Genomic DNA, 26,282 nt, shown 5'->3' on the forward strand with positions numbered 1-26,282 from the left:
CTTTTTCAGGGTAGCTTTTTTCACATCAAGTTTTGTGGAGTTTGTGTTTGTTTGTTGTTATTTTGGTTTTTTCCCCATATGTGGGCAATTCAACATTCAACAATCTAATTTCTATAATTTTCTTTCACATAAAGCAACAAGTTTACAAACAGGAATTTTCCAAAAAGAATTCAAATGTTCATGTGGGTCCAAGATCTGCAGTGATTCATTTAGAAAAATCCCATTTCCCAATAGATTCTTCCAAAGTACAACACTCCCAAAGTCTTTGTTTCCCTCTGGGGTCTAGTCTAGCAGTGTTCCAAATTCCTACAACTAAAATTTTCCACTAAAATACCTTCAGCGGAAATTTCATAGTCCTGATTGTATTTGGTAAATGTTTAGATAAATTTATTCTGAAAGAAGATAAAATAGTTGGACAATGAAGAATATTAACATTATTTCCTTCCAGAAATACTTCAAGCTAGGTATGGTGGCACACTCCTGTAATTCTAGCCTGTAGAGGCAGGGATATGAAGGGTTCAGTGTCATCCTGAGCTGCGTAAGTAGTTAAGAGCCAGTCTGGGATACATGAAATCTTATTTCAACAAGGCAGAACAAAACAAAATCACTTCTGAACAATTGACCTCTTACTACCTATACCTGGGCCTGACCCATCCTACCCCCAGTCTTTGGTGTGTACCTTGAGGAGGTGTTTCATTAGGGTTAGACTATCTGAGGCAAACAGACTTCAATAAATAACGGTGCTCCAAGATTCAAGTCTTCTCTATTTGTTGTATTTCTTGTGTGTGTATATGTTCATGTGGATACAGGTGTTCAAGTATGTATATGTCCATGGGTTTAGAGATCAGAGGCCAACTTCAGCTGTTGTTTCTTAATTGTAAACCGCTTTGTTTTGTTTTTGTTTTTGTTTGTTTGTTTTGTTTGTCTCATTGGCCTGGGACTTGTCAGGTAGGCTAGGCTGTCAGGACACCTGGGATTGCAAGTACACACCACCACATCCAGCTTTTTCCATTTCTATTTACTATTTATCTTATTTATTTTAAGTACATTCTAGGGGATTGAACTCAGGTCTTGCAAGGTAGACACTTTACTGACTAAACCATCCTCCCAATCTTTCATTGTGTTTCTCACTTAATCTTCATCAAAAGCCAAGAAGGGTTTGTTGTGTTTCCTTAAAAAATCTTTTCAAGTCAAATCTGTGAAAACACAGAAACACATTTGTAATAATATCACACAATGAGGTAGTTAGGGTCTGATTCACTCATAGCCCAGGCATCAAATCTTTGTCCTCAGAAAGGCTGGCATCTCTTGGGGAAGTGCCATACTATGGACCAATGTGCTTAATCCCTATTATAGGAGGTCAGTCATCACGAGAGAAGGACATAAGCAGCCTTTAGTGGAAATGGGTGGAATTCCAAGGAGGGGGCATCCATTGGCAGCATGGGAAACTAAGGGACATGTCCAACAAAGTGATTTCAATTTATAATGAAGAGTGAGCAGGATATAGATTGAGTGTATATATACTCCATCCTAAGAGAGAGTAGACAGAAGGGATAAAGGTCTTCCTGTGCTCATTTCTCCATCTGCAAAACAAGAATCAGGCCAACTTTGTACTTTGGGTCTAGTATGGGGAACCAACCAAAGGAAAGAGAGGGTACCGTATGAAACACTGTGGGCTAGAGAGCAGGGGCTGTTAGAAGGTGTGTTGTAACTGTGTGCAGCATTCTGCAAGTGCCTTTCTTCTCAAGAGCGTAGACTTCTCATTGAGAGAGTGAAGGGATTTGCTAAATGGAATATAGAAAGTGCGCCTTCAGATTCAAACTTTGTGTTGTGATACTAGGGAGTCAGTATTTGAAGATGGGAAATTATACTGACTTTTTCATGACTGGGTCTCAAAACCATGGTGTGTATATGAGGTCACTGTCACAGGGCCAGGAGGTCTTGACTGCCATCTGGCCTTTCCTCTTTGCCACCTTCTGCCTAGAGACATGAATGTCATCCTCATATCCCCTGCACACAGAAAGAGGGGAGGGTGGAAGCAGGGGGGAAGAGAGGAAAGGGAAAGGGGGAGATGAAAGACCATAAGATTGAGAAGGAGAAGGCCTCTCAGCACACAAATATCTCAGATCCAAGGCTCCCACCGGGAGCTGGGAGACCAAGGAATGGCTCATCTCCTTTCTGTACACCCACCTGTCTCCTCTTTCAAATTGCATCCCCCTATTTCTAAGTGCCATCTTCATTCAAACGACGGAAAAGCCTTTGGTCTTCTAAGAGTTCTTTCATGAGTCTCTTCCGTGTCTCCGCTCCTGCTCTGGTCTGTCTGTAGTTGTGGGAGAAGGCGACCTGAAAGAAGGGTCACAGGGCTCTACAGTGCTGCCGGCTCAAGAGGGAGGCAGCCGCAGACAGGGAGGGGCATTGCCAGGAAGCTTTGTCAAAGGAAACTCATTTTAACTACAAAGTTCTGAACACAAAAAACTGGGGAGAACTCCATTCCAGGTGAAGGAGATTCGTTTTGGAAAAGGCAGCCCTGTGGGGATGGATTTTCATCTCCTCTGCAAGTCAAAATCTTCCATTTCAGGGGGAATGGGTGGCAAAACCCTGGGGTGCAGGCTAGGAACTCAACTAACTACGGCTTCCGGCATTCCTTTTCTTGAATTTATTTGTGATGATTTAGTTATGACTGAGGACATCTGAGTGTGTGTGCAGAGGACTGAGAATGACATGTGCCTTCCCCCAGCCCACAGGGACTGAGGCTAGGTCAGGATGCACCCCCTCAGAAATTAAAGGATGTCAGCTGGCCTTGCCTCAGAGGTCTGTCCCACTTCTCAGACCTTGGGGAGAGGTTTGCCATCAGGAAATCTGTTTCTTTGTTCTGCCCTGAATACCTCCTGGGGTTCCTCAAAGGGCTGAGATGAAAACCAGGTGAGGGAGGGAAGGTTGTTCATCTTGCTCAGTGATTTTCAAACATGGTGGGACTCTCATCAGAGGGAAGGGAGAGAAAGCCACCTCCCTCCTCCCTCCCTGACTGCTGCTTCCTTGGAGAAGTTCATGGGAAGACCTTCTATTTCCCTCTTCCCTCTTGCTCCTTTCCAAGATGTAAGATCCTGACAAAAAGACAATAGATTTCTGGGGAATGAAACTGGACTGTCTCTGTGCCTTGTGACTCATTCTAGAAATCCACCCAATCTACTTCCAAGGAAACCTGCATGGTTTCCAATTGACTGGTGACTGTAGGTTCAACTATAGGGCACAGATGTCCTGTCTTTTACATCTGGGAATTCATTGTCAGTAGTGGTTTGTGGGTTCTCTATAGTGGTTTGGGAGCTGCACCCTGAGTGGAGAGGTTACAGAAGTGAAACAAAGCTATGTTGGCAAAAAAAAAAAAAAAAAAAAAAAAAAAAAAACACTCTGTTATTGTGAATATTCAAAATTGGGATGCCTTTGGGGATGATGGAGGTAGAAAAGTCCACAGTGCTTATATTAGTACTTCACCTTGGGGGTGGAAGGTGATGGTTGTTAGTAACTTTTCCGATTATGGTGATAACATATTCATGTAATAGCAACTTAAGCAGGAAGGGTTTATTATTATTCACAATTCCAGGGTTCGGTCTACCATGGTGGGACAGTCAAAGGAACTTGAGGCAGCTGGCCATCCATAGTCATGAAATGGAGAGTGATGAATGCTTGCTCAGCTCATAGTCCAGGATCCCATCCCATGGAATGATGCCATTATGGTGGGTGGGTGAGTCTTCCCAGCTCCACTAACCTAAGGTTACCCCTCAAAGATATGCCCAGAGATTCATCTCCCAGATAATTCTAGGCATCACAAGGTTGACAGTTGACATTAACCATAACAGAGGTGTATTGGTGACTTTTCTCATTGAGGTGAGCAGATAGAGTGCACACGCGCACGCACGCACACACACACACACACACACACACACACACACACACACACATCTTAACCATTGAGCAATTATTTTGCTCAATGGTTGCAAAGCATTTGGCCCTTGCTCACTTGGTCCTTGTGCTTGGCAAAACAAGATGGTGGTATGCCTGTGCAGCAGAGAGAGGAGTTCACCTTGATAGGAAGGAGAGGGTTTGTGGAAGGAGGGAGAGGGGTTGCAGAAGGAAGGTGAGATGGAAAAGTACTCCCACGCATCCATCCCAGTGACTTACATCTTCCCTCTAGATCCCAGCTTCCAGAGATTTTGAAACCTCTAAGAGTAGCTTCACCAGCTGGTAACCAAACATTCAAACTATGAGCCTGTGGTGGACATTACAGATTATGAATCATAAGAGATATATGGATATGACCGGACCATTAATCCACTTCCTGCCCTCTAATGCACTTAAGAGAGAAACCTTGCAAGTGAATCTAGCCTAAGGGACACCATGGCTAAATGGGCTCTTTGTTTCCTTATGCCTTTCCTGCTACTCATTTGATTTCCAAAGGCCAGATAGAGGACACTAAATCCTGAGCCAGTTCATTCAAGATGCTTCTTATCTATCATTTGAAATGTCCAAAGAAAAGGAGAGGGGACAGGACAGTATGGACAATATGGGGGAGCAACTCATACTTGCTGGATATTATATATCTGCCAAATGCTACACACACACACACACACACACACACACACACACACACACACACACACGGTATAATATAAATGATATTAAAATCATATTAATACTCCAATGTAGAAACATAAACTATAAAGTTACCAGCTAGGAAGAACTAGTTGTAAGAAATTGAAGCCCTCTCAATTAGCTCTTCAAAGGGTGGAGATGGAGAGGGAAATTATAGGGCTATTGATTTTAAGGAAATTTGAACAATGAGCCTCTGGAAAGGTCAAGACCTGGGAAGTCTGAGGACATAGAAGGAACACAAAAGTCTTAATAAGTCTGTCATTCACTACTGCATTGGTCTCTTTAGAGCTTCTCCATCATTTCAAGGAGCACTCTGCAGACTTGAGGGTGTACAGGGATTAGCTTGCTTTAACCAACTGTCAAACTGGTACACCTGGCCAAGGACAAAGGATTCCAAAGAACCAGTTGTACACAGGCAAAGTTTAAGGAGTATTTTTCTGTTCTGAAAATTGATCTGAGAAAGTACTTGATGAAGGCTCAAGCCGGATGTTGCTCTTACATGCTGTGTAGTTGGGTCTGGGATGGTTGTGTCTACATTGCACATGTAACAGACTTTTCCCCCCTCTTCATCCTTCCCTATAAATACATCTTCTTACATAACATTTACATTATAGTAGGAATAGGTGATTTATAGCATTAGTTGGAGGACATATATAGGTTTTGCAGATTTTGGTCACTGTTGAGGGTCTGCTGTGCTTGGTCTTATGTGGCAATTAGCTGGGGGCATTAAAAATATTCAGATTTCTGGGCCCCAACTCAAACCAGCTTCATAACTGATTGATCTGTGCCCTATAATATATTCCCGTGTAACTTTGTTTACCCAACAGGAGCACAGACCCAGACTAGCTTTTGTGATCTTCTTCTAGTCAACAGATCAGCAATCATTTCTGTAGCTTCTATGTCCATCACTTTGAGAATGCTTTATTTTTATTTTTGTTTTTAATTTTTTATTTTATGTGTATGGGTAAGTTTTTCCTGTGTAAATGTCTGCACCCTCAAAGGCCAGAAAAAAGGTATCAGATCTCTTGGAACTGGAATTATAGGTGGTTGTCAGCTGCCATTTGGATGCAGGAAATTGAACCTTGGATCCTCTGGAAAAGCAGCCATAGCTCTTAACCACTGAGCCATCTCTGTACCTCCTTATGCAAATTTCTTAACTTGCCTACACTGTCATCTCCTCTTCTATGACAACTGTTACATCATGGGTTATTTTGGAACTTAAATATTCCATGTGTACAGTGCAGTATTTGGTACATAAGTCATCCATATATGATGCTTCATTACTAATTATATATAGTATAATTATCATCTATGCAAATCTCTGTAAATGATCTATCAGTTATGGTGACAGAAACAAAATCAATTGCTAGCCGCTGTTCACACACACACAAAAAAAAGTACATGAAAAAAAGGAAAAAAAGTCAGTTTATTAAACATTTAGAAGAACAAATAAAGGTTTGGACTTGACAGCATAAGTACCACCAACATCATGGTGTACAGGTACACTACCCTCCAGCTAACTTGAACCTGTTTAACAGATGCAGTCTGTGTGGTGTTGCCAAAAGGATAATCGCTAATTATTAAGTCTGGTGAGGTGCTAAAATTTTTACAGATTTAATGTCTCCACTTAAATATCCATACATAAACACACATTACCTTGCATACATTTTTCGGCAAAAATGCATCGGCTATAGTTACTGAAATTTCAATCTGTCGAGCCCTATGTTTTGTCCATTTGTTAATGACACTGATTTTGCCAAACACGTGGGGTTGAATCTAGCTTCACCAGAGGGATGTACTCAGGAGTCCTCAGCAGGAAACAAGCAACTTCAGAACCAAAGCTGAAGGCATTTACCACAGGGAGGGCATCACACCTCAGCTCAGTCAGCTACAGGGAACCCACCTCAAAGTTAAATACTGGCCTATGGACAGGCCACATACAATCCAGTTGGCCACTGCCTGGGGATCTCATAATTAACTCTGACAAAGTTGGAGTTTTTCCTCAAAGGAACAAGGACAAAAATAGATGAACTCTTAGAAACATCAGAGTCCAACTTGCACAAGGGCAGTTGCTTCACCCTTGGGTGGGAGGGAAGTTGCCATCTACACCCTGCCTCCAAGCTCTTCCAAAAACAAGGCTGCGGACATTTTGAAGGTGTATTTAGAATTAATGTAAATTCCCACACTAAGCTAATGGGCTAGAAAGAACCTCAGGGTTCTCTAATATAGCTTCCCATTCACCCAGTGACTGATTCCATCACGATGTTCTCAGACACAGAGTCCTTGTGCTTTGAGAGATGGTTCCTTAGAGGCCCATTACATTTAGAGACAAAGGCTTAGCCCAGCCATGCCTGTGTGGTTCATGAATGGTCCAAAGTGCCACTTCCTCTAGAGTCAGAGATGATCATTTATAGCCCTCCTATCCTCTCAAGGTAGCATGAGCAGAGAGACACACTGATTCATTTTTGGTTTTGTTTTTTACTTTCTTTGATAATAGTTGAAAAATGAGATGGCATGGCCTGATAAGGAAGTGCTATGCTGCTCATTCCAAATTATGTCTAAATGGCTGACATGCTACAGTTTGGATGCATTTTTTTCATGGCCAAATAATCACTGAAAGATGCCTAGGTTGAAATGGTGAGAGTTGAAAACAGAATTTCCTAATGGCCGTGATCTGCTGCAATCATTTGACCCCGGGTCCTAGCTTCTCGGGACATTGAACAGCATTGCTTCATCTAGTTAATGTCTATGGACAGACAAAAGTCAGCCTGGGGAAGGAGGGGTGACAATGAACTACATATAAGGCACCTGTGGAGACTTCAAATTGTTGTTGTGGTTGTTTTGTTTTGTTTTTAATGAGGTAGGTTTCTAAAACCTTTCCTGGCATACAAAAGAATAACTTGTATTATGATCTTTTTATGTCTTCTGCAGAAAACATTTGTAATGTTCATTTGGTACAAACAATTCCAAGAAAGACCAGGTATGCTTTTCTGCCAGTTACCACTTAACAGTTCCATGAATCTGGATGGTCCACGATACAACACTTCAACACTTCTCTACTTAAGTTTAAATATACTCATCTTTGCTCTGATGAATACTGTCAATGAACAGTTCTGCAATTAGCTTCTTTATCTTCAAAAAGACCAATGCTTTGTCATCTCATGGCTATTACTGAATCATCTCTTATTTAGTTCCTTTTAAGATTGTCAAAGTATTTTTTTTTATTGGTAGTTGACTTGAAAAATGTATTGAAATCTCATACTCTCTCATCTCTCGATATTATCTATGGCTTGGAACAAAACAGGTACCTGGGAAGAAATCCTAAAAGTCTCATTTTCTAGAACTCTGACACTAGACAGAAGGGTAGCTGATGAATGGAAAGGGACCACCAGATCTGCAGAGAATTCAGAGGCAGAAAACTGGAAAACATCCATGGATGAAAGGGGATTTTAATCAAGCACAAAATGTGCCTTTGGAGAAACAGCAGATTCTCTCGACATTATACAAGTCAGTGAAACAAAAGAACAGCCATCTTTATAGTCAAAACATCTATCAAATTATAAGCCATACACATAGCACCGAGGAGGTCAACCTTACACTGCATGAGATGCACAAGCCAAAAGAGAACAAAATCGTTTAGGGCCCTGGCAACAACACTCCAATCCAGCAACTCAGAATTTTGAAGTGAACATTTATGTGGCAGATGCTTTTCCTAAAAAAACACTGTATCATCCAATAAATATTTGACTAAAACCCATTTTGTGCTTTTGGGTGACGTTAACTGACTTCCTTATGAGACCTAATAAGAAACAAGAAAGCGTTGGAGCAGGATTCGTCACAGCAAGCCTCAATATTGTCATAAAATTTTAATTTTAAGCAGAAAACATGCTGATGTGTCAGTAATAGGTTTAAAATATTAAAGACTTCAAAAACCCCCACGCACTCCTCTGAACAGCATTGAATATATATCTTTGCTATATAATTTTAAAACATGGAATAGTTTTCCTTTTTTTTCTCTTTTCTATATATAATATATGTCTTCCAAAATACATTGTCAGTATTTATATCTGAAAAATACTGTACAAAAAAAGAACTTCCTATAATTACTCTGTATAAACATTAAACAATTTAATAATCTCTCCTTTTGGTCTATAGTAAACATTTAAATTGATTGGATAAACCACAGTTTGTGACAACACCATCCCCTTCTGAGATACACCAGTGTCTTTTACATTCATTTTTCAGAAGTCCACTTGATAGGCGCACATATGTTCAAAAGCAAACAGAGGGTGAGAAACGCAGGCTCCAGAATCAGTAATTTGTGAGGCATTCAAAGAGGACACCACAGGGGGGGAGGGGGCTTTACAAAAACATCAACTTTTTAACTTAGTTAACTGAGTTCTAAAAACAGAAAACTATCCTCCCCAAAAAATACATATTACAAAAAGAAAGTGGGTGAACTGAATCTTAAGTAACTCAATCGTTTTGAGTATCAAGAGGGAAATGGAAAAAGTTTACAAGAAAAGTAGAAGTGGGCTGGGTGTGGGAGGAGGGAGACAGCAAAACGAAGCACATCCATGGCAAAGGCTTCTCTCCAAGATGCGTTATTTTTTGGCTTACATACCGATAAGTCAACCCCTCAGTCTTAGGCTTCCCGTTGCCCTCTGCTTCCCTGTCCTGAGAATATTCTGGTCATGCGCAAATGCATTACTTTAATTTTGATTTTTTTTTTGTTTGTTTTGTTTTTTTAAAAGACAATGAAATTCCTAGGTATGGAAATTTTCCTACGTCCACTAGTAGTAATACTCAGGCAGCATGCTCTATCGTACACTAGGATTATTGCTTTAGGTACAGACAGTGCAAAACACACTCTGTGTTCTATAATGGTACTTACTTATCTGGGGTTGGTAGAATTAAAAGGAAACTTAGTAGGTAGCAGTAAGTAAATACGGGAACTACTCAATCTAAACAGCACTTTAAATGTGAAGACAATCATCACCAAAACAGAAAGGAAAACCAGAAAAGATAGGAGAGAGAAAAAGGCGGGAGGGAGGGAGGAGGGAGAGAGCAGGCAACCTATGAAGGAATTCAGCTGCTGCGTAGTGCTAGGGTTTGTTGTGCACCTTTTTAGCGTGGTAACTCATGGTTGAAACAGAAACAAGAGCTTATGTTCTGGATAACTGAGATCCACCACTTTACCAGGGCCCTGCTTCCTAAAGCCACTCAGACCCTGGAAAAGTTAAATCTGCTGGAACATGAAGCCAGGAGGGAAAGGGACCGGAGTGGAGAAGGAAGGGGAGGAAACCCCACAGGGGTCTCCAGAGTCTAATAAAGACATGGCACCTTTCTTGTTCGGAACTAAAAGACAACAAGAGGACTACCTTTCAGTGGCAAGTGGGGAAGGAATACACACACGCACACATGCACACCGCTGACCACACACGGGACCCTAAGCTTGTGTACACATACACACAGATGCACACCGAAATATGAGTCAGTTGCGTTTATGCCTCTGGTAAAGTGCTGATGTCGGAAAGGTTGGTTTGGGTGTGGTGCTACCAGACAGGAAACAAGCTGTCCATCTATTCAAAAGCCAGCCCACAAAAATGCCATCCTACAGGGGCCCGTGCCTGGCCTCGTACTTGGCAAGTATGTTCTTGCATTTGCCCAGCTCCTTCCTTAAATCAGCCACCTCCTGGCGGAGGGCCGAGTTCTCCTTCTCCAGGAACGAGGCCCGGATTGCAATCTGGTTCTCCTTCAGCCGCCGGGCATCACGGGAGCGCTTGGCCGCCATGTTGTTCTTTCTGCGCCTCGCCCAGTACTTGTCATCCTGCTCATTAGTTACAGAAGGAAAAAGAAACAAGATATTAGGTTTCAGCCGCACATAACTGGGTGTCAGCCAGGGGTGTGCTGGGACACCAGCCTGGTTTTCTTAATTCCCGACTCCTTCCTTTGCAGCTTCTACATGTCTGAGGGCATGGTCCGCCAGCCATGGCCTCCCTCCGAGAGAAAGCACTGACCTGTCACGACAGGCTGTGCCCTGTGCAGTTGTGTACCCAGTACTGCAGCAGAGACCAGAGCTCAGCTGAAAGCTACAGGCTCACCACACACCCTAAATTCCATTCCAAATTTCTTCACTCTCTTGGCTGAAAGTTTTTCTTAAAAGAACTTTTTTTTTTCCTTCCATGAATACACATGTAGGCTTTTCTAAGTTGAGACCCTGTTACTGGAAGGCAATGTGGTGATTTCTCTCAATAATTCACATACATACATTTTTGTTCTTTTAACTAACTAACTAATTATCCCCTCCCCTTTATGATAGGATCTCGGCATAGCCCAGGCTGGTCTTGAACTCACTATGTAGCCAAGGATGGCTCGGAACTCATCCTCCTGCCATTGCCTCCTTAGCACCATCATGCCAAGCCTGTCTAAAATCTATCTTTAAAAATACACTGTTAGCAATGCCACCTCTATGATTTTATCTCATATTCTCCATGTATGCAGACACAGGTGCATTTTTTTTTTAATTATAGAGTTGTTTGCAAAAGCTGAAAATGAGAAAAACTAATCATCTATAGTAGAGTTGATAACTACATTATCAAAGAGTCACACAAAGGGTTACTCTACTGTTGTTAAAAATAAAGACGGGGTGGGGGTTTGGGAGGGTGGGGGGACTGCAAAGATGTGTGGTGCACTATGATGTGAATGGAAGCAAGAGCAATCTGCTGGAGAGCATGCATGTTTATCACAATTTGATTAAAATTACACTTTACTGATTGTGGGAGCCCCAGATGGATTTCTAGTGGCCAATATAGGTGCCTCTATAAGAGGGACCAAACCAGTGAGGCAACAGATAAAAGGAGGGTCTCCCACCCTTTTAGTTTACATCATGAGCTATGAGAACATCGCACAAGGGGCATGTATACTTGGCAATCAAAAACAGACATTTTAAAAAAATGTACTAGCTCTCATTACTCAATGTGCTCCTACCAATGGTTACCATTTAAACAATGTGCTCTAATTTCCTATTTAACTGCTTACTGGGCTTCAATTACCCTACCTGGGATTCCCAGATCTGCCGAGAAAGGAAAGTTCCCAGGAGGACTGGAGGATCTTTTGGACCTTCTTTAATTCATCCATGGGAGAGTACCAGAAGGAATGTTTTAACTCCTTTCATATCAATAACTTGCTACCGCCAATGCCTCTGTCATAGCAAAGGTGATGCTTTAGTTCACACCACCTAGACTAAATGGGTGAGACCAACCCATCCCCTCTCTCAGGATGCCAAGAGACAGTTGGCATTGGAGGAAGTCACTCACATTGGAGGCTCAAGACTGCAAAAGAAGTCCAGGATCAGTGGTCTGCCCCTACACCCATCCGTCCATTATCCTAAGCAGACATGTGCCCTTTGTGAAGACAGTTGGGTGAGATGGAAAGCGTGTGAAGGCACTTGCTGTCTGCTGGTTACAAGATTGACCTTTGTCCATAAAGTGTCTCTAGACTTTTATATTTCATAATGTGTCACAAGAGGAAAAAAGTGATCTTCATAATAGCTGGCATGAGAATTTGTCTTAGGGAGGAGGCAGCCCTTTGAGGAATACCTAGATGAACAAGTGTGGACAGGTATGCTGTGGCTGTCGGTTGAATTTGTTGTTTGTGCTTCTCAAAGCTGGTGGGAATGGCAAGAAGGGAGGATGGCTGGGAGGTCCTGAGAAAGCCAGTGACATCACATAGGTGAGGGGAACCAAAGGTATCTTCACAATAGTAAAGCAGTCAGCTTTGATGGAGGCTGTTTGTCTCACTTGGTTGTCATTCCACCCCTTTATAGTATCAGAAAGCCTACCACACTTGTCAATATGCCCAGGAGTATAGTTTCCAAGAACATTCCGATGAAGGGCTGAGTCAGAATAGATCAGAACCTACACACAAGGGAACATCAGTGCAAGAGGTGAGGCTGCCCATGAGAACAAGCCTTTGGGAAGCTGTAGAATAGATTTGGCACTCTGTGATAATGCTGACCACATCTGTAAGGAGCATGGAATAATCAACTGATCTTAGTGTAAGGATCAACTCCCCTTACTCTGTTCTTTCCAGACTTAACTCAGTTTTTGTTCATACCCCTTATCATGTGAAAGGTGTTCCAGACTCATTTGCCCATACATGCAGAGAGTCAGCAGAAATGTGGAACGGAGAATAAATCTCTTAAGCAGGAGGAAAGCAGAGAGCAGAGCTATTAAGAAAGGGTGGAGAAGATGAGAATGATGGAAGAAGGGATGCCCTGGCCTAGAAAAAAACAGCTTGCCTCCTTTCATCATTCTGAACAGAGAGAGGGAGGCAGGACTTCTAGAAGGAATGATAGGCACAAGGTCCCCTGTTCCATCCTGCCAGGAGCTGATGCTATCTCACTACCCGGTTACCTTCAGACAGAAGGGACCTACTCATGCCTCCCACTTCTAACAGACTAACATTCCCTTCTTCTCTACAGACTAGACTTTCTATGAGACTGAATACAGTGTTGAGGTTGGCTCCCCTAAACCTCTGAAAAATGTCTGTCAAGGGAATGAATGACCCTTAAGAGTGCTAAGAAATAGATGTGACTATGCGTTATCAGTTAGGAAGCCCCTGTATGTAATCATTCAGCTCTCCCTCCATATGTATGCTAACCCAACAGGCCAACTTCAAAGAAGAAAGCCAAGCCCTTGTGGAGAAAACCATTCTTGGTAGGCTCCACCCAACTCTATTGGTTTGCTTATCATCCAATGCTGAGGGACACACACACACACACACACACACACACACACACACACACACACATCCCAGCTCAGTCCTCTCTGCTAAAAGAACACCTCCCAGCTCTTCTCCCTGCTTCTCTAGACTGGTGCCTTGTGGCTTCACCTGCAATTGAAAAATACCCCTAAGGGCACATTGAAGGAGAAAGTTCCTGCCAGTTTCCTACCCATCATGTGGAAAGGGCGGGCCATGACAGTGGCAATACATATCATTCCAGCACAGATGGTTTTCAAGGTCTCTTTGCTGCCAAGAGTACACGGGCCATTAAGTAAGCTCACTCTTCAACATGCAAACTTGGAGCCTCTGTGAAGGTCTGACTAGAAGTTCAATCTACTACTCAGTAGTATCCTGTCAAACAACCTTCCAGTCAAGAAGTAGCCCCAGCTGAATAGGCTTCCTGATTTAGGTGAAGGGCTAAAACTCTGAAATACACAGAATTAGATGACTGGGAACTCATGACCCTGAAATGCATCCAATTGCAAGAAGGTACTTAACTCAGCTTGAACCTAATCCCATGGCCCCTTACAGTCTAACCATCAGAGCCCTGAGAAGTTTAGGTTTTCTGGGACTTTTCCTTTCTTGGTTTTGACTCGTAGGGTGACAGCTCTTGATTCATTATGCAAGGGCCCCTTGTCTGGGCTAACATGCTAACATGACCTTTCCAGAAGCAGTGTTATTCTAAAAGTAGAGTTCACCTCAGTTCCCCTTTCTGCTTCTCCATATCCTCCACTGTAAAGGGATAACTCTGGCCTTCAGCCCTGACACTTGCCCATTCTGCAGCAATTAAGGAGTTCTCAGATGTGGGCATAAGAATTGTCTTTGGATCTTCTTTGTACATCTACCTCCCGTGTTCTTTCCAGATACAAAAAGGTGGCAAGACTGGCCTGTATCAGTTCACACAATGTCCCAAACTCTTATTTCCCTAAGGAGTGTCTCTACATAGGAAGCATATTTAGGGTTGGACAATGGGGATGGGGTGTCAAAAAGGACTAACGACACTTGGTCCCAAAGACTTGCATACATATATAATCGTTTGTTGTTCTCATGTTTGGGAAGAAGTATGAACAGAAAAAGTACTATGAATCAGCTAATCATGAATAGTTCTATGCTGGTGTCATTTTAGGAATATCTCTTTCTAAGGTAAATGTGTCAGAATAAACAGGCAAGTCTGTTTCCCTGGATGAATGGCTCATCCCCTTCAACACAGTTGGGAAAACCCAGTCAGAACTAACTACTGAGATAACGTCAGGAGAACCTGGCATGGTGATACACAAAGGACAGCATCTCTGTCCACAGTATGCTATCCTGGTCACCCAGAGTCAGCAATATGGAGGGCGGAGTTCAGACTTGTTTAGTCTCTAAGACGCTCAGGGAAGTGGTAGTGTTCACTATCAATAAACAACGAACAAAGGAATATGTCTCAGAAGACTGAGGTCCAGTTTCCCTCGTCAAATCATTTCTTATTTTTCCTTTGCAACCTTGGAAGCTTTGGGCTCGACACACATGGGATCCCTTGTAAAGAGGAGCCAGTTTGCTTCCTTTGGGGATTTAATATCTCTCCAGCCTTTTACTGCTTCTCCTTATTTCTGATCAGTATCAAGACATGAAAGCATATTTCAGAAAACTCCTAGAGAGGACCTACTGTGCCAAGAAGTCACATGCCAACAAACACAATCAGAAGTCACAGGTCCTTCCTTTCCAAGTGTGTGCAGCCTTCCTGGAATCACCCCTTCACGTTCTCTTACTCCCGCTCTCCATCTACCCACAGCCTGATTACCAGTTCCAAATTACCTTCAAATCATCAGGAATGAAGACTTTGCGGGCTTTCTTAATCATGGGCTGTGGCTTCAGTTCTTCCTCGGAGAACTTGCGTTTGCGAGGGTCAAACATTTCCTGCCCCGGGATACTGGAGAGGGCAAGGTCTGCTGGGTCTGGTTCATACCCGACAGGGACTTGGATGGCATCAGGGTCAATGGGACTCGGTGTATTTCGGTTTGCTGGCAACAGCTGGCCTGGAACAACACAGGAGTTTTAATTTACATTGACTCTAAGCCGGCCCAGGACACAGCCACTTAGTGATTCACTAGGTGTGTTGAGGGTCTTTAACCAACTTACATCTGACCCTACTGTCATTTGTCCTTATTAGTCTTCACTGTGTTTCTGAGAACACAGCAGGCAGAACTAATTGACTCATATCTTATCAGGCAATTCAAAGGTACATGCCTACTTGTTCACAAATAGGATGAAGAAAGTTAAAAAAAAAAAGTACACATTTTTATTGTCCTATTACATTCATTGTGTTGGTTAGTTTTATGTCAACCTGATATAAGCTAGAGTCTTCTGGGGAGAGGAAACCTCAGTGGATGAAAACTCTCTACCAGATTGGCCTGGAGCAAAACTATGGTGCATTTTCTTAAGTGCACTATGGTTTGATGGCGAGGAGGACATAGCTCATTGTGAATGGTGCCACTCCCAAGCTACTGGTCCTGGGTGTTATAAGAAAGCAGGCTGAGCAAGCCTTAAGGGGCAAGCCAGTAAGCAGTACTCCTCTATGGGCTCTGCATCAACTCCTGCCTCTAGGGTCCTGCTCTGTTTGAGTTCCTGCCCTGACACCTTTCCATGACAGACTGTAATGTTGAAGGGTAAGCTAAATAAACACTTTCCTCTCCAAAACACCTCTTTAGCCTAACCAAGACAGAAATTGATACCAGAGGGTGGAATGTTGCTGTGACTGACCCGACCATGCTGTTTTGGAGAGCACTGTGGAAAGACTTTGGTACTTTGGGCTGGAAAAGACAATGGGTGCTCAGAGATCAGTGGGTTATTCTACTGGAGCTTGGAAGACAATGCTGTGTAGATTATGGAGGCCTGGCATATGAAGTTTCAGAGACTCTGTCAGGGTCATTTGATATTTTGAGTTTAAGAACCTGTAGTTCTTGTCCACTGAGGCTGAAGAATTAGCCGCTATTAACTAGAGATCAAGACCATAAAGTGAAACCTTTGCTTTAATAGGATAACTAATGTTGGCTACCTGGGCCTAGAAATTTGTGGTGATTAAGAAGAGACCAGCATCACTGCAGTGAAATCTTTTGAGAAATGTCTCCTCTAGAGTCAGCACAGAGAAGCTATGTTCCACAGGTGACCAATGTTGTGCTTCATGCTGGCAGTCAAACCTGGCCATGTGTATGTGTGAGTCTCCCTTGTGGTACTGGGTTCGAAGGCATGAAGGGGTCATGGAGACCAGCTGAGCCTCATCATCATGGAAAGCTAGGTGAGGCCGTTAGTGAATGTGCCCCTTCAGTAGAAATAGAAGCTCCAGGATTGAAGGGTTAATGGAGAGAAGCTGAGGCTTGCCACTCGGTGGCTAGATCAGTCCTCAAAGAGAGACTAGAAGAGGCTATTTGTGAAGGTGCAGCTGAGTTGCAGTGTAGACCCCAGAATTATGGAGAGGTCAATACCATGGGAAAAACACCATGGTGTTTCATCACAGCAATAGTAACTCTAGGACAATCATGGAGCATCGATACATGCCAGGCATGCTGGATGTTGGGATGGATAGTTACAGGGTTTTAGGAACACTTCAGGTGTTTCCCAGATAAAGTCACAGAGACAGACCTATCCTTAGCCAGTTAGGGTAGAGTGTAGTGGTAGAAGGATGGAAGTAAATCTCATGTGCATTCAGATATAGAAAACCATACATAACATAAATGAGGTTAGGGGGCGATCCTGGTGATGGCACCTGGTCCAGCTGCATCTTGGAATAGATAGTAATCAACAAGAAGGTACTCTAGCTACTAAGTTCATATGTTTTAGTATAAGTATGTATGGATTGTGTTATGTGTGTACTTGTCAGTGTCTGTGTGCAGACATATGGGTATGTATGCATGCATGTGAGGCAAGGAGTAGACGATGGGTGTCATTTCTCAATCATTCTCCACCTTTATTTTCCAAGATGGTGTCTCTCATTGAACTTGAAACTCATAAATTTAATTAGGCTAGCTGGCCAACGAGCCTTAGGGGTCTCTGCCCGTCTCCATCCCCTCTCCCTGTTGGGTTTATACATAGGTTCTAGGGATCTGACTCAGGCCCTCTTGGTTTTGTGATAGGCACTTTACCAACTGAGATATCTCCCAACACCTCTCTCTCTATTTCTCTCTCTCTCTCTTTCTCTTTCTCTCTCTCTGTGTGTGTGTGCATGTGCGTGCGTGTGTGTGTGTGTGTGTGTGTGTGTGTGTGTTCCTCCCTCCCTCTCTCTCCCCTTTCTTCCTTCCTTTTTATACTGGGGATCAAACTTAGGGCCTTGATCGCTGTAGGCTACTGCTGTACCACTGTGTTACAACCCCACCCCTCTGGTTTGTGTTTTTGAGAAGCTACAAATAGTCTTCAGTAGTTGGAACCCAGAACCAAAAGACAGAATAAGTTTAGGTAAAACTACAAGAAATGTGACCATAGGCAATGTGAGCTGTGGGGACATGACAAAATGACACTGAATGTCATTGGAGGACTTTGAGGAGTGAACAAATAGCTACCTTAGAAAAAGATTGGCCGTATAATGGACCAAAGGGGCACAGGTGGAAACGAGCCAGATTCAAGGCTGTTGCAATACACCAGGCACACTTTAACAGTGGCTTTAAAGATATTGAGGAGCATATTAAAAAAAAAAAAAAAAAGATCAGAAAGGGCATAATGGAGACAACCTAACTTCTACTTGAACCCTCCACAGCCTAAGCCACTGAACTACACAAACATCCATGGAACAATGGGTGGATTGTATTTCTTTGTCTAGCTGGTGAAAGTGAACTTAATAACAGACCAAATGTTTATGCTGGGAGTCCTGAAAGCTTAACTTCCGGTTTCATCCGAGTTTTACAATTGCTCCTTTCAAGCCCGAGGAAGAAATAAGAGGACACAGCTTGGCTGTGTTTGGCTCAGCTCCTCTTCTGCCTCATTGCCAAAGGGTAGCCCCTGTGAGTGAAGAAATCTTTAGGTTTCTTTAAGAACCCACCCCAGGGTGAAGCATGAAGTCCGTTGCTTCTATTGCAGTGAAGCTGAGCCCCTGCACGCCTGTTTCTGAAAAGGCCTGGAAGGGAGCTTGAAAACTAAATGACCCAGATGACCTTCTAGGTCCCTTCTCTGCTTTGAGCTTTCTTTGTGTACTGCTTGCCAAAAAGGAAGAGACAGCCCCTGAGGCGTTGGCAGATGATGGGGTTTTCTCATTAGCCAAGCTGCCTCATAGCTCTAGCTTCTAGGGACTGCAGAGCTCTATACTGGATGGTGATAATTTCATCTTGTGTCTCCTGACCTTACCTTTTTTTTTAAGTTAATTTTTTAAATTTTTATTTTATTAATTTGTTTTTTTACATTCCAATCCCAGTTCCCCCTCCCTCCTCTCCTCCTGCTCCTCCCTCTTCCCCCTCCTCCCATTTGCTCCTCAGAGAAGGTAAAGCCTCCCCTAGGAAATCTGCTAAGTCTGTCCCATCATCTCCTAGAGTCAGGACCAAGGAACTTTTCTACTCCCTACACCCCTGTGTCTAGGCTGGGCAAGGTATCTCTCCATACGGAATCGGTTCCACTAAGTCAGTTTGTGCATTAGTGTTAGATCTTGGTCCCACTGCCAGTGGCCTCATTTATTGTCCCAGTCACACCAGAGAAGCTAGGAACCTCTTCCAAAAACAGATGGAAGCAGATGCAGAAACCCACAACTAACCAATGGGCCAAGCTCCTGGAGTACAATCAAAGTGAGGGAGGAGCAGTAATATGAACAAAGGAATCAAGACCATGAAGGGGAAACCCACAGAGTCAGCTGACTTGAGCTAGTGGGAGATCACTGACTCAGGTCTGACAAATGGAGACCCTGCGTAATACCTAACTAGACTCCCTAACCTTGCTTTTAAAAGGAATCTCCTCTCCATCTTATAGGGATGTTATTTTTCATGAAGGAAATGTCTTTGAATTTAATAACAGTATTACCTAATTCCTATCACCAGGCCTCCACACACATCATAGGCATCTACTCTCTTCTCCTATCCTGTTTTTATTATATTCTAGTGTGTGTGTGGAGGGGGGGTAAAAGGACAATTTGCAGGAGTCAGTTCCCTTTTTCCATTATATGAGTCCTGGGGATTAAATTTATGTCATCCCTGAATTTAGATTGTTATTACCATCAGGCTTGGTGCCTTTACCTACTCAGCACCTTACCCACCTCTTTCCTGACCCACACCACCCCCACCCCTTTGCTCCTATTTGTTTCAAAGCAGGGTTTCTCTGTGTAGCCCTGGCTGTCCTGGACTCACTCTGTAGACCAGGCTGGTTTTGAACTCAGAGATCTTCTTGCCTCTGCCTTTGCTGGGATTAAAGTCATGCACCACCATGCCTAGCTTCAACTCATCTCTTAATGCTTTTCAAATAGAATTTCTCCATTATTTCCAACTCCTCCTTCAGATTCCAGATTTCTGTTTGTTATGTTATCTTCAATGTTTTTAAGCTTTACACACAGGAGCATGCATGTGTGTGAGTAGATACACACACACACACACACACACACACATACTCACACACACTGGAGCACATAGCTCTTCACATTTTAACTATTTCAAACCCATCCAATTCCTTGTTATGATATCTGCTTTCATGTTCATCTTTGAAGAGCAATTCTCTCTCTCTCTCTCCCTCTCTCTCTCTCTCTCTCTCTCTCTCTCTCTCTGGTTGGGCCTCTGAGACCCTGAACTCTCTACCTGCATCCAAGGTCATTCTAACAGTGACATTTCCCATTTAGACAGACTATTCTAGCATTCTATCTCTGTGGCCCTTTTCTATAGAGAAGCAGGTCAGCCTTTCCTGCAGAATGGGAAAATGTAAGTGAAGGACAACACAAGTAAATGGCTGCCCCAGTGTCAACAGAAAGTGCTAAGGACAAAGAGACAAAACCATCTTTTCTACTAAATTACCTCCTGCTGAGGTTCTTTTTCCCCTTTATGGGAAAACTCTCAAGAGTCATTAGGTCACAGAGAGAAAGGCTTTTGTTAGATTTCCCTACCCTTTATAGACTTTCCGATTTCTAATGTAAGAATTGTTGACACTGAGCAGAGCGTTACATTTTACTTGGAAATGATCAAAAATGTTCACAGCAAAACCTCAAATGCAGAAATGTGTCAAGAAAGTGAACGTGCAGTTTCCATGGCTCTTTTCTCTACAGCCCCTCTCAAAACTCCCCACCCCCAAACCTCCAAGATGAACACCTTGATACAAAGCTCTTATGCCTTGAATATTTAACATTTGAAAAACTTTAGGGATTGGTATTGGGGATCAAACCCAGGGCTTCCAACATGCTAAACAGACATGCTACAACTGGGCTATACCCCTATGCTACTATGCCTTGGCTTTTACACATTAAGTAGTATAACCCAAATGGAATTATATATCATATATATTGCTTTTTTAGTATTTTAAAACATAAAATATTAATACAACAATCAATATACGATGTATTGTTATGTAAGGCTCAAACCCAGGGGCTCTTGCATGTTAATAGTGTTGACATCCCAACCCCAGCTCCATCCCAAGTCTCTATTTTGTGTTAATGAGTCAGTGTTGCACCATAGTTTGAATATAGTAATTTATTCAATAATTTCCCAGCCATTTTTTTAAGAATAGGAGATCCCTAGAAACTGGGCAGCTCACACAAAGCCAAGTACATTTTTTTTTTTTGAATATTGTGATGAATGTACTTTCAAATTTTGCCCAAAATGTTATCCTATTCATACTTAGACATAAATGAGTCCAAATTTCATATAACTAAACATTCACTTAAAAAATGGTGACAGTTTGGTATGCACAAATTTTCACTTCTCAGATTACTAGCCATGCTCATCATCCCATATATTTACTGGGTGCCAACTTTTTCTCTGTACCCCTCATAGCTTTATCCAACCCCAACTGATACATCTACAACACAGCTCCTACACCTATGGCTACAACACAGCTCCTACACTTATGGCTCCGGGAACATGGAGGAGGAGGGGGCCGGAAGATTGGAGGAGTGAGAGGATCAGAATGTCTGCTATGAGACTATGTACTCTCTCTATGACAGGGAATACCAGCACAATGACACTACCAGGTGACATGCCAACATGGATAGTGGAAATCTTACAAGGCCCTACTTCTAGATGAAAAGCTATAGTAATTAATGGCTGCTGAGTGAGGGAGAGTATGTGTTCTCCAGGGACAAGCCACCAGCATTTTACCCAATCCAGTCCTAAGAGCTCAGTCTTAACCCCATGGAAGAACAACACTAAATAGACTTAGCGGGATGTGTGTGTGTGTGTGTGTGTGTGTGTGTGTGTGTGTGTGTGTATGAAATTAAATAATGAATTTGAGAGGGAGTTGGGAGCACAGGTAGAGTGGAGGAGGAAAGAGAGTAGTGGAAATGATAATGTAAACATAACATACATATATGAAATTCTCAGAAAGACTTAAAATGAAGTAGATTGTGTTTATTAATTTAAGAATACTTTTATTATGTTTTATTTTGTGAGCCTATGTGAATATTTTGTGGACTCATATGTGCACACAGAGTTGAGGTCAGGGGGCAATGTTAGGGAGCAAGTTTTTGCTTCTACCATGTGGGTCTTAGGTATCAAATTCAAGCCACCAGTCTCAGTGGCAAGTACCTATGTTTATTCAATTTTAAAATTAAACTTTATAGACTATCGATAGATTCTTCTCATCTGGTTTACATATAACAGCTTTCCCACACTGTTTATGATCCTACAGTTTTTCACTACTGAGAGATTTTCCATTGTCCGCTGTGTATCTTACATATGTACACAGTATGCCCATATATCTGTATATAACCCTGTACTTTTATTCAATACAACTGTAACTGGTTTATTTTGAGTCACCCAGAATTTCTTTTCCTGTACAATATAAAAAGGATGTTAACTAATGCTTCCCAAATGCCTGATTCCAATGACTGATGTTGGTAAGGCTTAACATTTGACAGGACAAGTTCTGTCCCCATTATTGTTCTTTGTAAAAAAAAAAAAAAAAAAAAAAAAAAGTCTCCAGTTGCTCCCCTGTATATATCCTTTTAGATGAGCTTCAGAATGCATTTGTTGTGTTTTATTTAAAATCTCCATTAGGCGTTTTGGGTGAAGATCACAAGGGAGCCATGCAGGAACACTTATCCTTATTATAGTGAATATCCCATTTTTATTGGATGGAATCTTAAAAAGCATGTATTATTTCAGTGTTTATTCATTTTTAAATGCTCTATAGCAAGCAGTTACTACTAGTTCCCTTATTTCTTAACTGGTTATTGCTGGTGTGTACAAAGGAACTGGCTTTAAGATGCCAGGCTCATATCCAGCCACTTTCCCCCTATCCTGCTTCTAACAATTTTCGCAAGTCTGACTTCTCTTAACGTTGTAGTGAATAATTTTACCAGCCACCTCTAGGATCAGTTACAGCTTGTTTTGAATGCTCATAATTCCCACTTGTTTCTTTTGAAGAGTTTTAATCTCACTGAATCAGCTTCACCTGGAGTATGAGGTGGAACGAGGCGAGATGGCTGATCCCACTGTTCAGACGTCAATGGAAAATGTTGCTGACCCCTCTCACCATTGAGCCTGATGGACCACAGTCTCACAGTTAGGGAGTTAGTTCCACCCTTATTGTATTGGCAGTTTTTTGTTTTTAAATCAGAAGTGAGAATGTTAAATTTTTTCAAATGTGCCACCCTCTTTAAAAAAAAAAAATGTTAAGATAACTGTGTGTGTTTCCCACCTGTATTTTCTATGTTCCAGCTTGATGTTTCTCTAAGGTTTGATTTGAATTATGAAAGTTCAACCCCCACCATGTAATCCTACAGTCTGCTGGGCACTGGGTTGTTCTGCTATAGGCCCTGTAATGACATTTCCAGAAAAGTCAAGAAATATTCTGGAGGAAAGGATAGAATAGAGGTGAACCCCAAAACTGGACTTCACTTCAGACACCACAGATACCAGCTGAAATCTTGTCATGCCTCCTCTTTAGTAAGAGTTTAGCAGCCCTATTCAAATAGCTGATTAGCTGGAAGCCATCAATGAAGGGTGATAGCAACAGCCTGTGTCCTTTCTGCATCAAAGTAATAAATAATCACTTTATTTATTACTTAGTTCCCAAGGCTAGTTATGACAATGGCAACCCCTCTGGTGTACTCTTCATTGAGGTAGCTAAGTAGACAGGCATTAGATTAAAGCAGCCATGTAAAAGGAGACAGAGATATATTGCTCAGTGTTTGCTACCCAAAAGCATGAGGAAGCTGAGGGAAATCATCCTCTATCAAGAAAGGCTGAGAGAAAAGGAAAGGTTATATTTACATTGGCCAACAGGATCCCTTTCCATCCAATGGGCAAAATGCCTTGTGATCCAAAGCCTGATCTCAGGTCTTTTTCTCATGCCTACTTCTCTCTCCAACACTAGTTTGGGTCTGTTTGCTTGTTATGATCTTGGCGATCCCAGATGGTCATAATAACATCTTTCATTCTCTTGGCACCTCCCAGATTTCAGGAGAAAACCACATTGGGTGTTCATAGCCTGACTGCTTCAATATAAAATGCCCCTGTTCCTGGAAATCCCTTTTTCTGGGATGTCTGAAGCCTATTGCCTTAGGGGAGGGACCATAATGACATTTAAGGATCAATAAGGAGAGTTTTCATAATGTACAGAGATTAAATAAAAACCTCATAAGCATATCCTAAAATGTGGATCTCCCCAGACCCTGAGTCCAGGTCAACTTGTTTCTGTTCTGACAGCAGGGTATGAAATTCCCTTTAATAAGCACGCTACAAGTGCAGGTTTGTCCCCATGGCCCAAGGTCCCATTCCTTTCCTGCCCATGACTTTTCCATGTGGTTTGCAATCCCAGACACAATCTATTTTCAAGCCTCTCTAATCTGGACCAGTCTCCTACCTTGCACTGGCCAAATGAATATGGGAAGAATGCTTTGGTGTTTCTGCAGCTGAGCCTAAAAGCACTGTGCAGGTTCCTGTCTCTTTATCAGTAGCACATGTGTCATCACCACACACATGTCTGGGCGAGCCTGCCTGAAGACGAATGGCACTGCAGAGGCCAGAGGATCAGCTCAATCACCTGCTGCTGCCTACATGCATGGGTCCAGCTAAGGTCAGAACAGCCACTGACTGACTCACAGCAAATGCAGATGAGGGAACAATAAATCCTCACTTGCGTTATGTTCCTGAATTTTTGCAACTGGTTAGCATTCTCATGACAGCAGATGACTGACCCAGGAACTGAGCTACTGTGCATGGGGGATGTTTATGGTTCCATTCACATTGAGCCAGAGGTTAAGTCAGTAATGCTGAACTGAGAAGTGAGACATGCTTGGGTTCTTTCTAATTCCACTTCTGCCACCTGTTTATTATGCATCGGGACACTTGTGAATAGAGGAACAGAATGAATTGCTCTGCCATGCCCCATCAAAGTCTTTGGGGAAAGGAATGATTGGTTTCATACACATACAGAGAGAGAGACAGACAGACAGACACAGGCAGATAGAGACACACAGAGATAGAGACACACAGAGATACAGACACACAGAGAGACAAAGAGACAGACACAAACACATAGAGAGTCAGAGAGCTACACAGTGATGAAGAGAGACAGAGTTGGAGAGAGGGGGAGAGAGATGGAGAGAGAGAGTTGGAGAATGAGAGAAAGAAAGAGTTGGAAAGAGACAGATATTTTTATAGTATCTTTCTGAGTTTTGATTTCCTTGGTCACAAAAGGAGGAGAGAGCATTGGCCATGAAGCCAGGGAGGGGAGAGAAACGTGTGAAAAGGAATGAGACAATGTATACAGGTAAAATGTTTAGCATAATATCTGGAAAGAACTTGCTGAGTGGTCTATATATAAAACCACAAATATAAAACAAAATGTAGCTTCTACAGTCACAGAGACTGACTCACACACAGATCCACCCATCCCTGTTTCTAAGCCAGCACCATCCCTCTCCAGAACCTCTGGAACCTCTGCCCCTCCTAGCTAGTCTCCATCCTTCCATCCATGCCCCAACCATGTGATCCAGCTGCCAGAAGACATTCTGCAAGCAGACACCCAGGCAGGTCTCCTCTGGTATAAAAGCTTCCGGAATCAGTCCACTGTCACATATGTGACAACACTGAAGACCCCTCTGCCACACTAGCCCTCCCTCTGCACTCACACACCCAAGTGCCCACTGCCTCAGGTCTGGGCGTTTGATATTGTCCCTACGCACGCACGACATTCTTCCCTCCATTGCCTTCCTGTTCCTTTGCATTATTTTTCCCTCCGGCTCCAGTGCCCTCTCCCACCCCCCCCCCAGCCTCTGACGTGCTTCCATCCCACCCTCTTAGTATTTATCCCCATCCGCATTATTATTTTTATAGCATTAGAACAGGGACTAATTTTGTTTTCTAAGGGGTATCTTTGCTTTTCAAAATCTGAAAAAATAAAAACTTTTAGTTTTAAGTGGACATGTCTTCTTGGGTGTGTTGTAGGAGGACTGCACTAAATGTTGCTGAGTAAGACCACCTAAGGAGCTAGAAAGTCAGAAGAGAAGAGAAAGAAGGAGGTGTGTGTGTGTGGGGGGGTGTCAAGGAGATGTCAAGAAATGGGATGGAGGAAGAAACCAACGAAGGGACACAAGAGTGAATGAAAGAAGAAATTCAGATCAAATAAAAAGAAAGGATGTGGAAAAGGGGGGAAAGGAGTTAAAGGCAGAGGAGGAAAGAAAAGAAAAAGACAGAGATGGAAAAGGTGTACCCCAGGGCTGGAGAGAAGTCTCTCCTCTCTGGGTAAGAACG

General features: G+C 42.6%; 1 protein-coding gene across 2 annotated transcripts in view; it reads right to left on the reverse strand.

Moving 5' to 3' along the window:
• Positions 1–6,058: 6,058 nt before the first annotated feature.
• The window catches only part of Hlf (HLF transcription factor, PAR bZIP family member), a 55,100-nt gene continuing 34,876 nt past the window's right edge, over positions 6,059–26,282 (reverse strand). The window contains exons 3-4 of one of the 2 annotated variants that reach the window (XM_051195508.1): positions 15,232–15,452; positions 6,059–10,483 (exon numbers count right to left, since the gene is read on the reverse strand). In XM_051195508.1, coding sequence (XP_051051465.1) covers positions 10,265–10,483; positions 15,232–15,452 — 440 coding nt within the window. In that variant the 3' untranslated portion in view covers positions 6,059–10,264. The remainder of the gene's footprint in view (positions 10,484–15,231; positions 15,453–26,282) is intronic. The other variant, XM_051195584.1, reaches the window with a different exon arrangement.

This window comes from Phodopus roborovskii, unplaced genomic scaffold (assembly GCF_943737965.1).
Source record: "Phodopus roborovskii unplaced genomic scaffold, PHOROB, whole genome shotgun sequence".
In the NCBI taxonomy this organism is placed as follows: domain Eukaryota; kingdom Metazoa; phylum Chordata; class Mammalia; order Rodentia; family Cricetidae; genus Phodopus; species Phodopus roborovskii.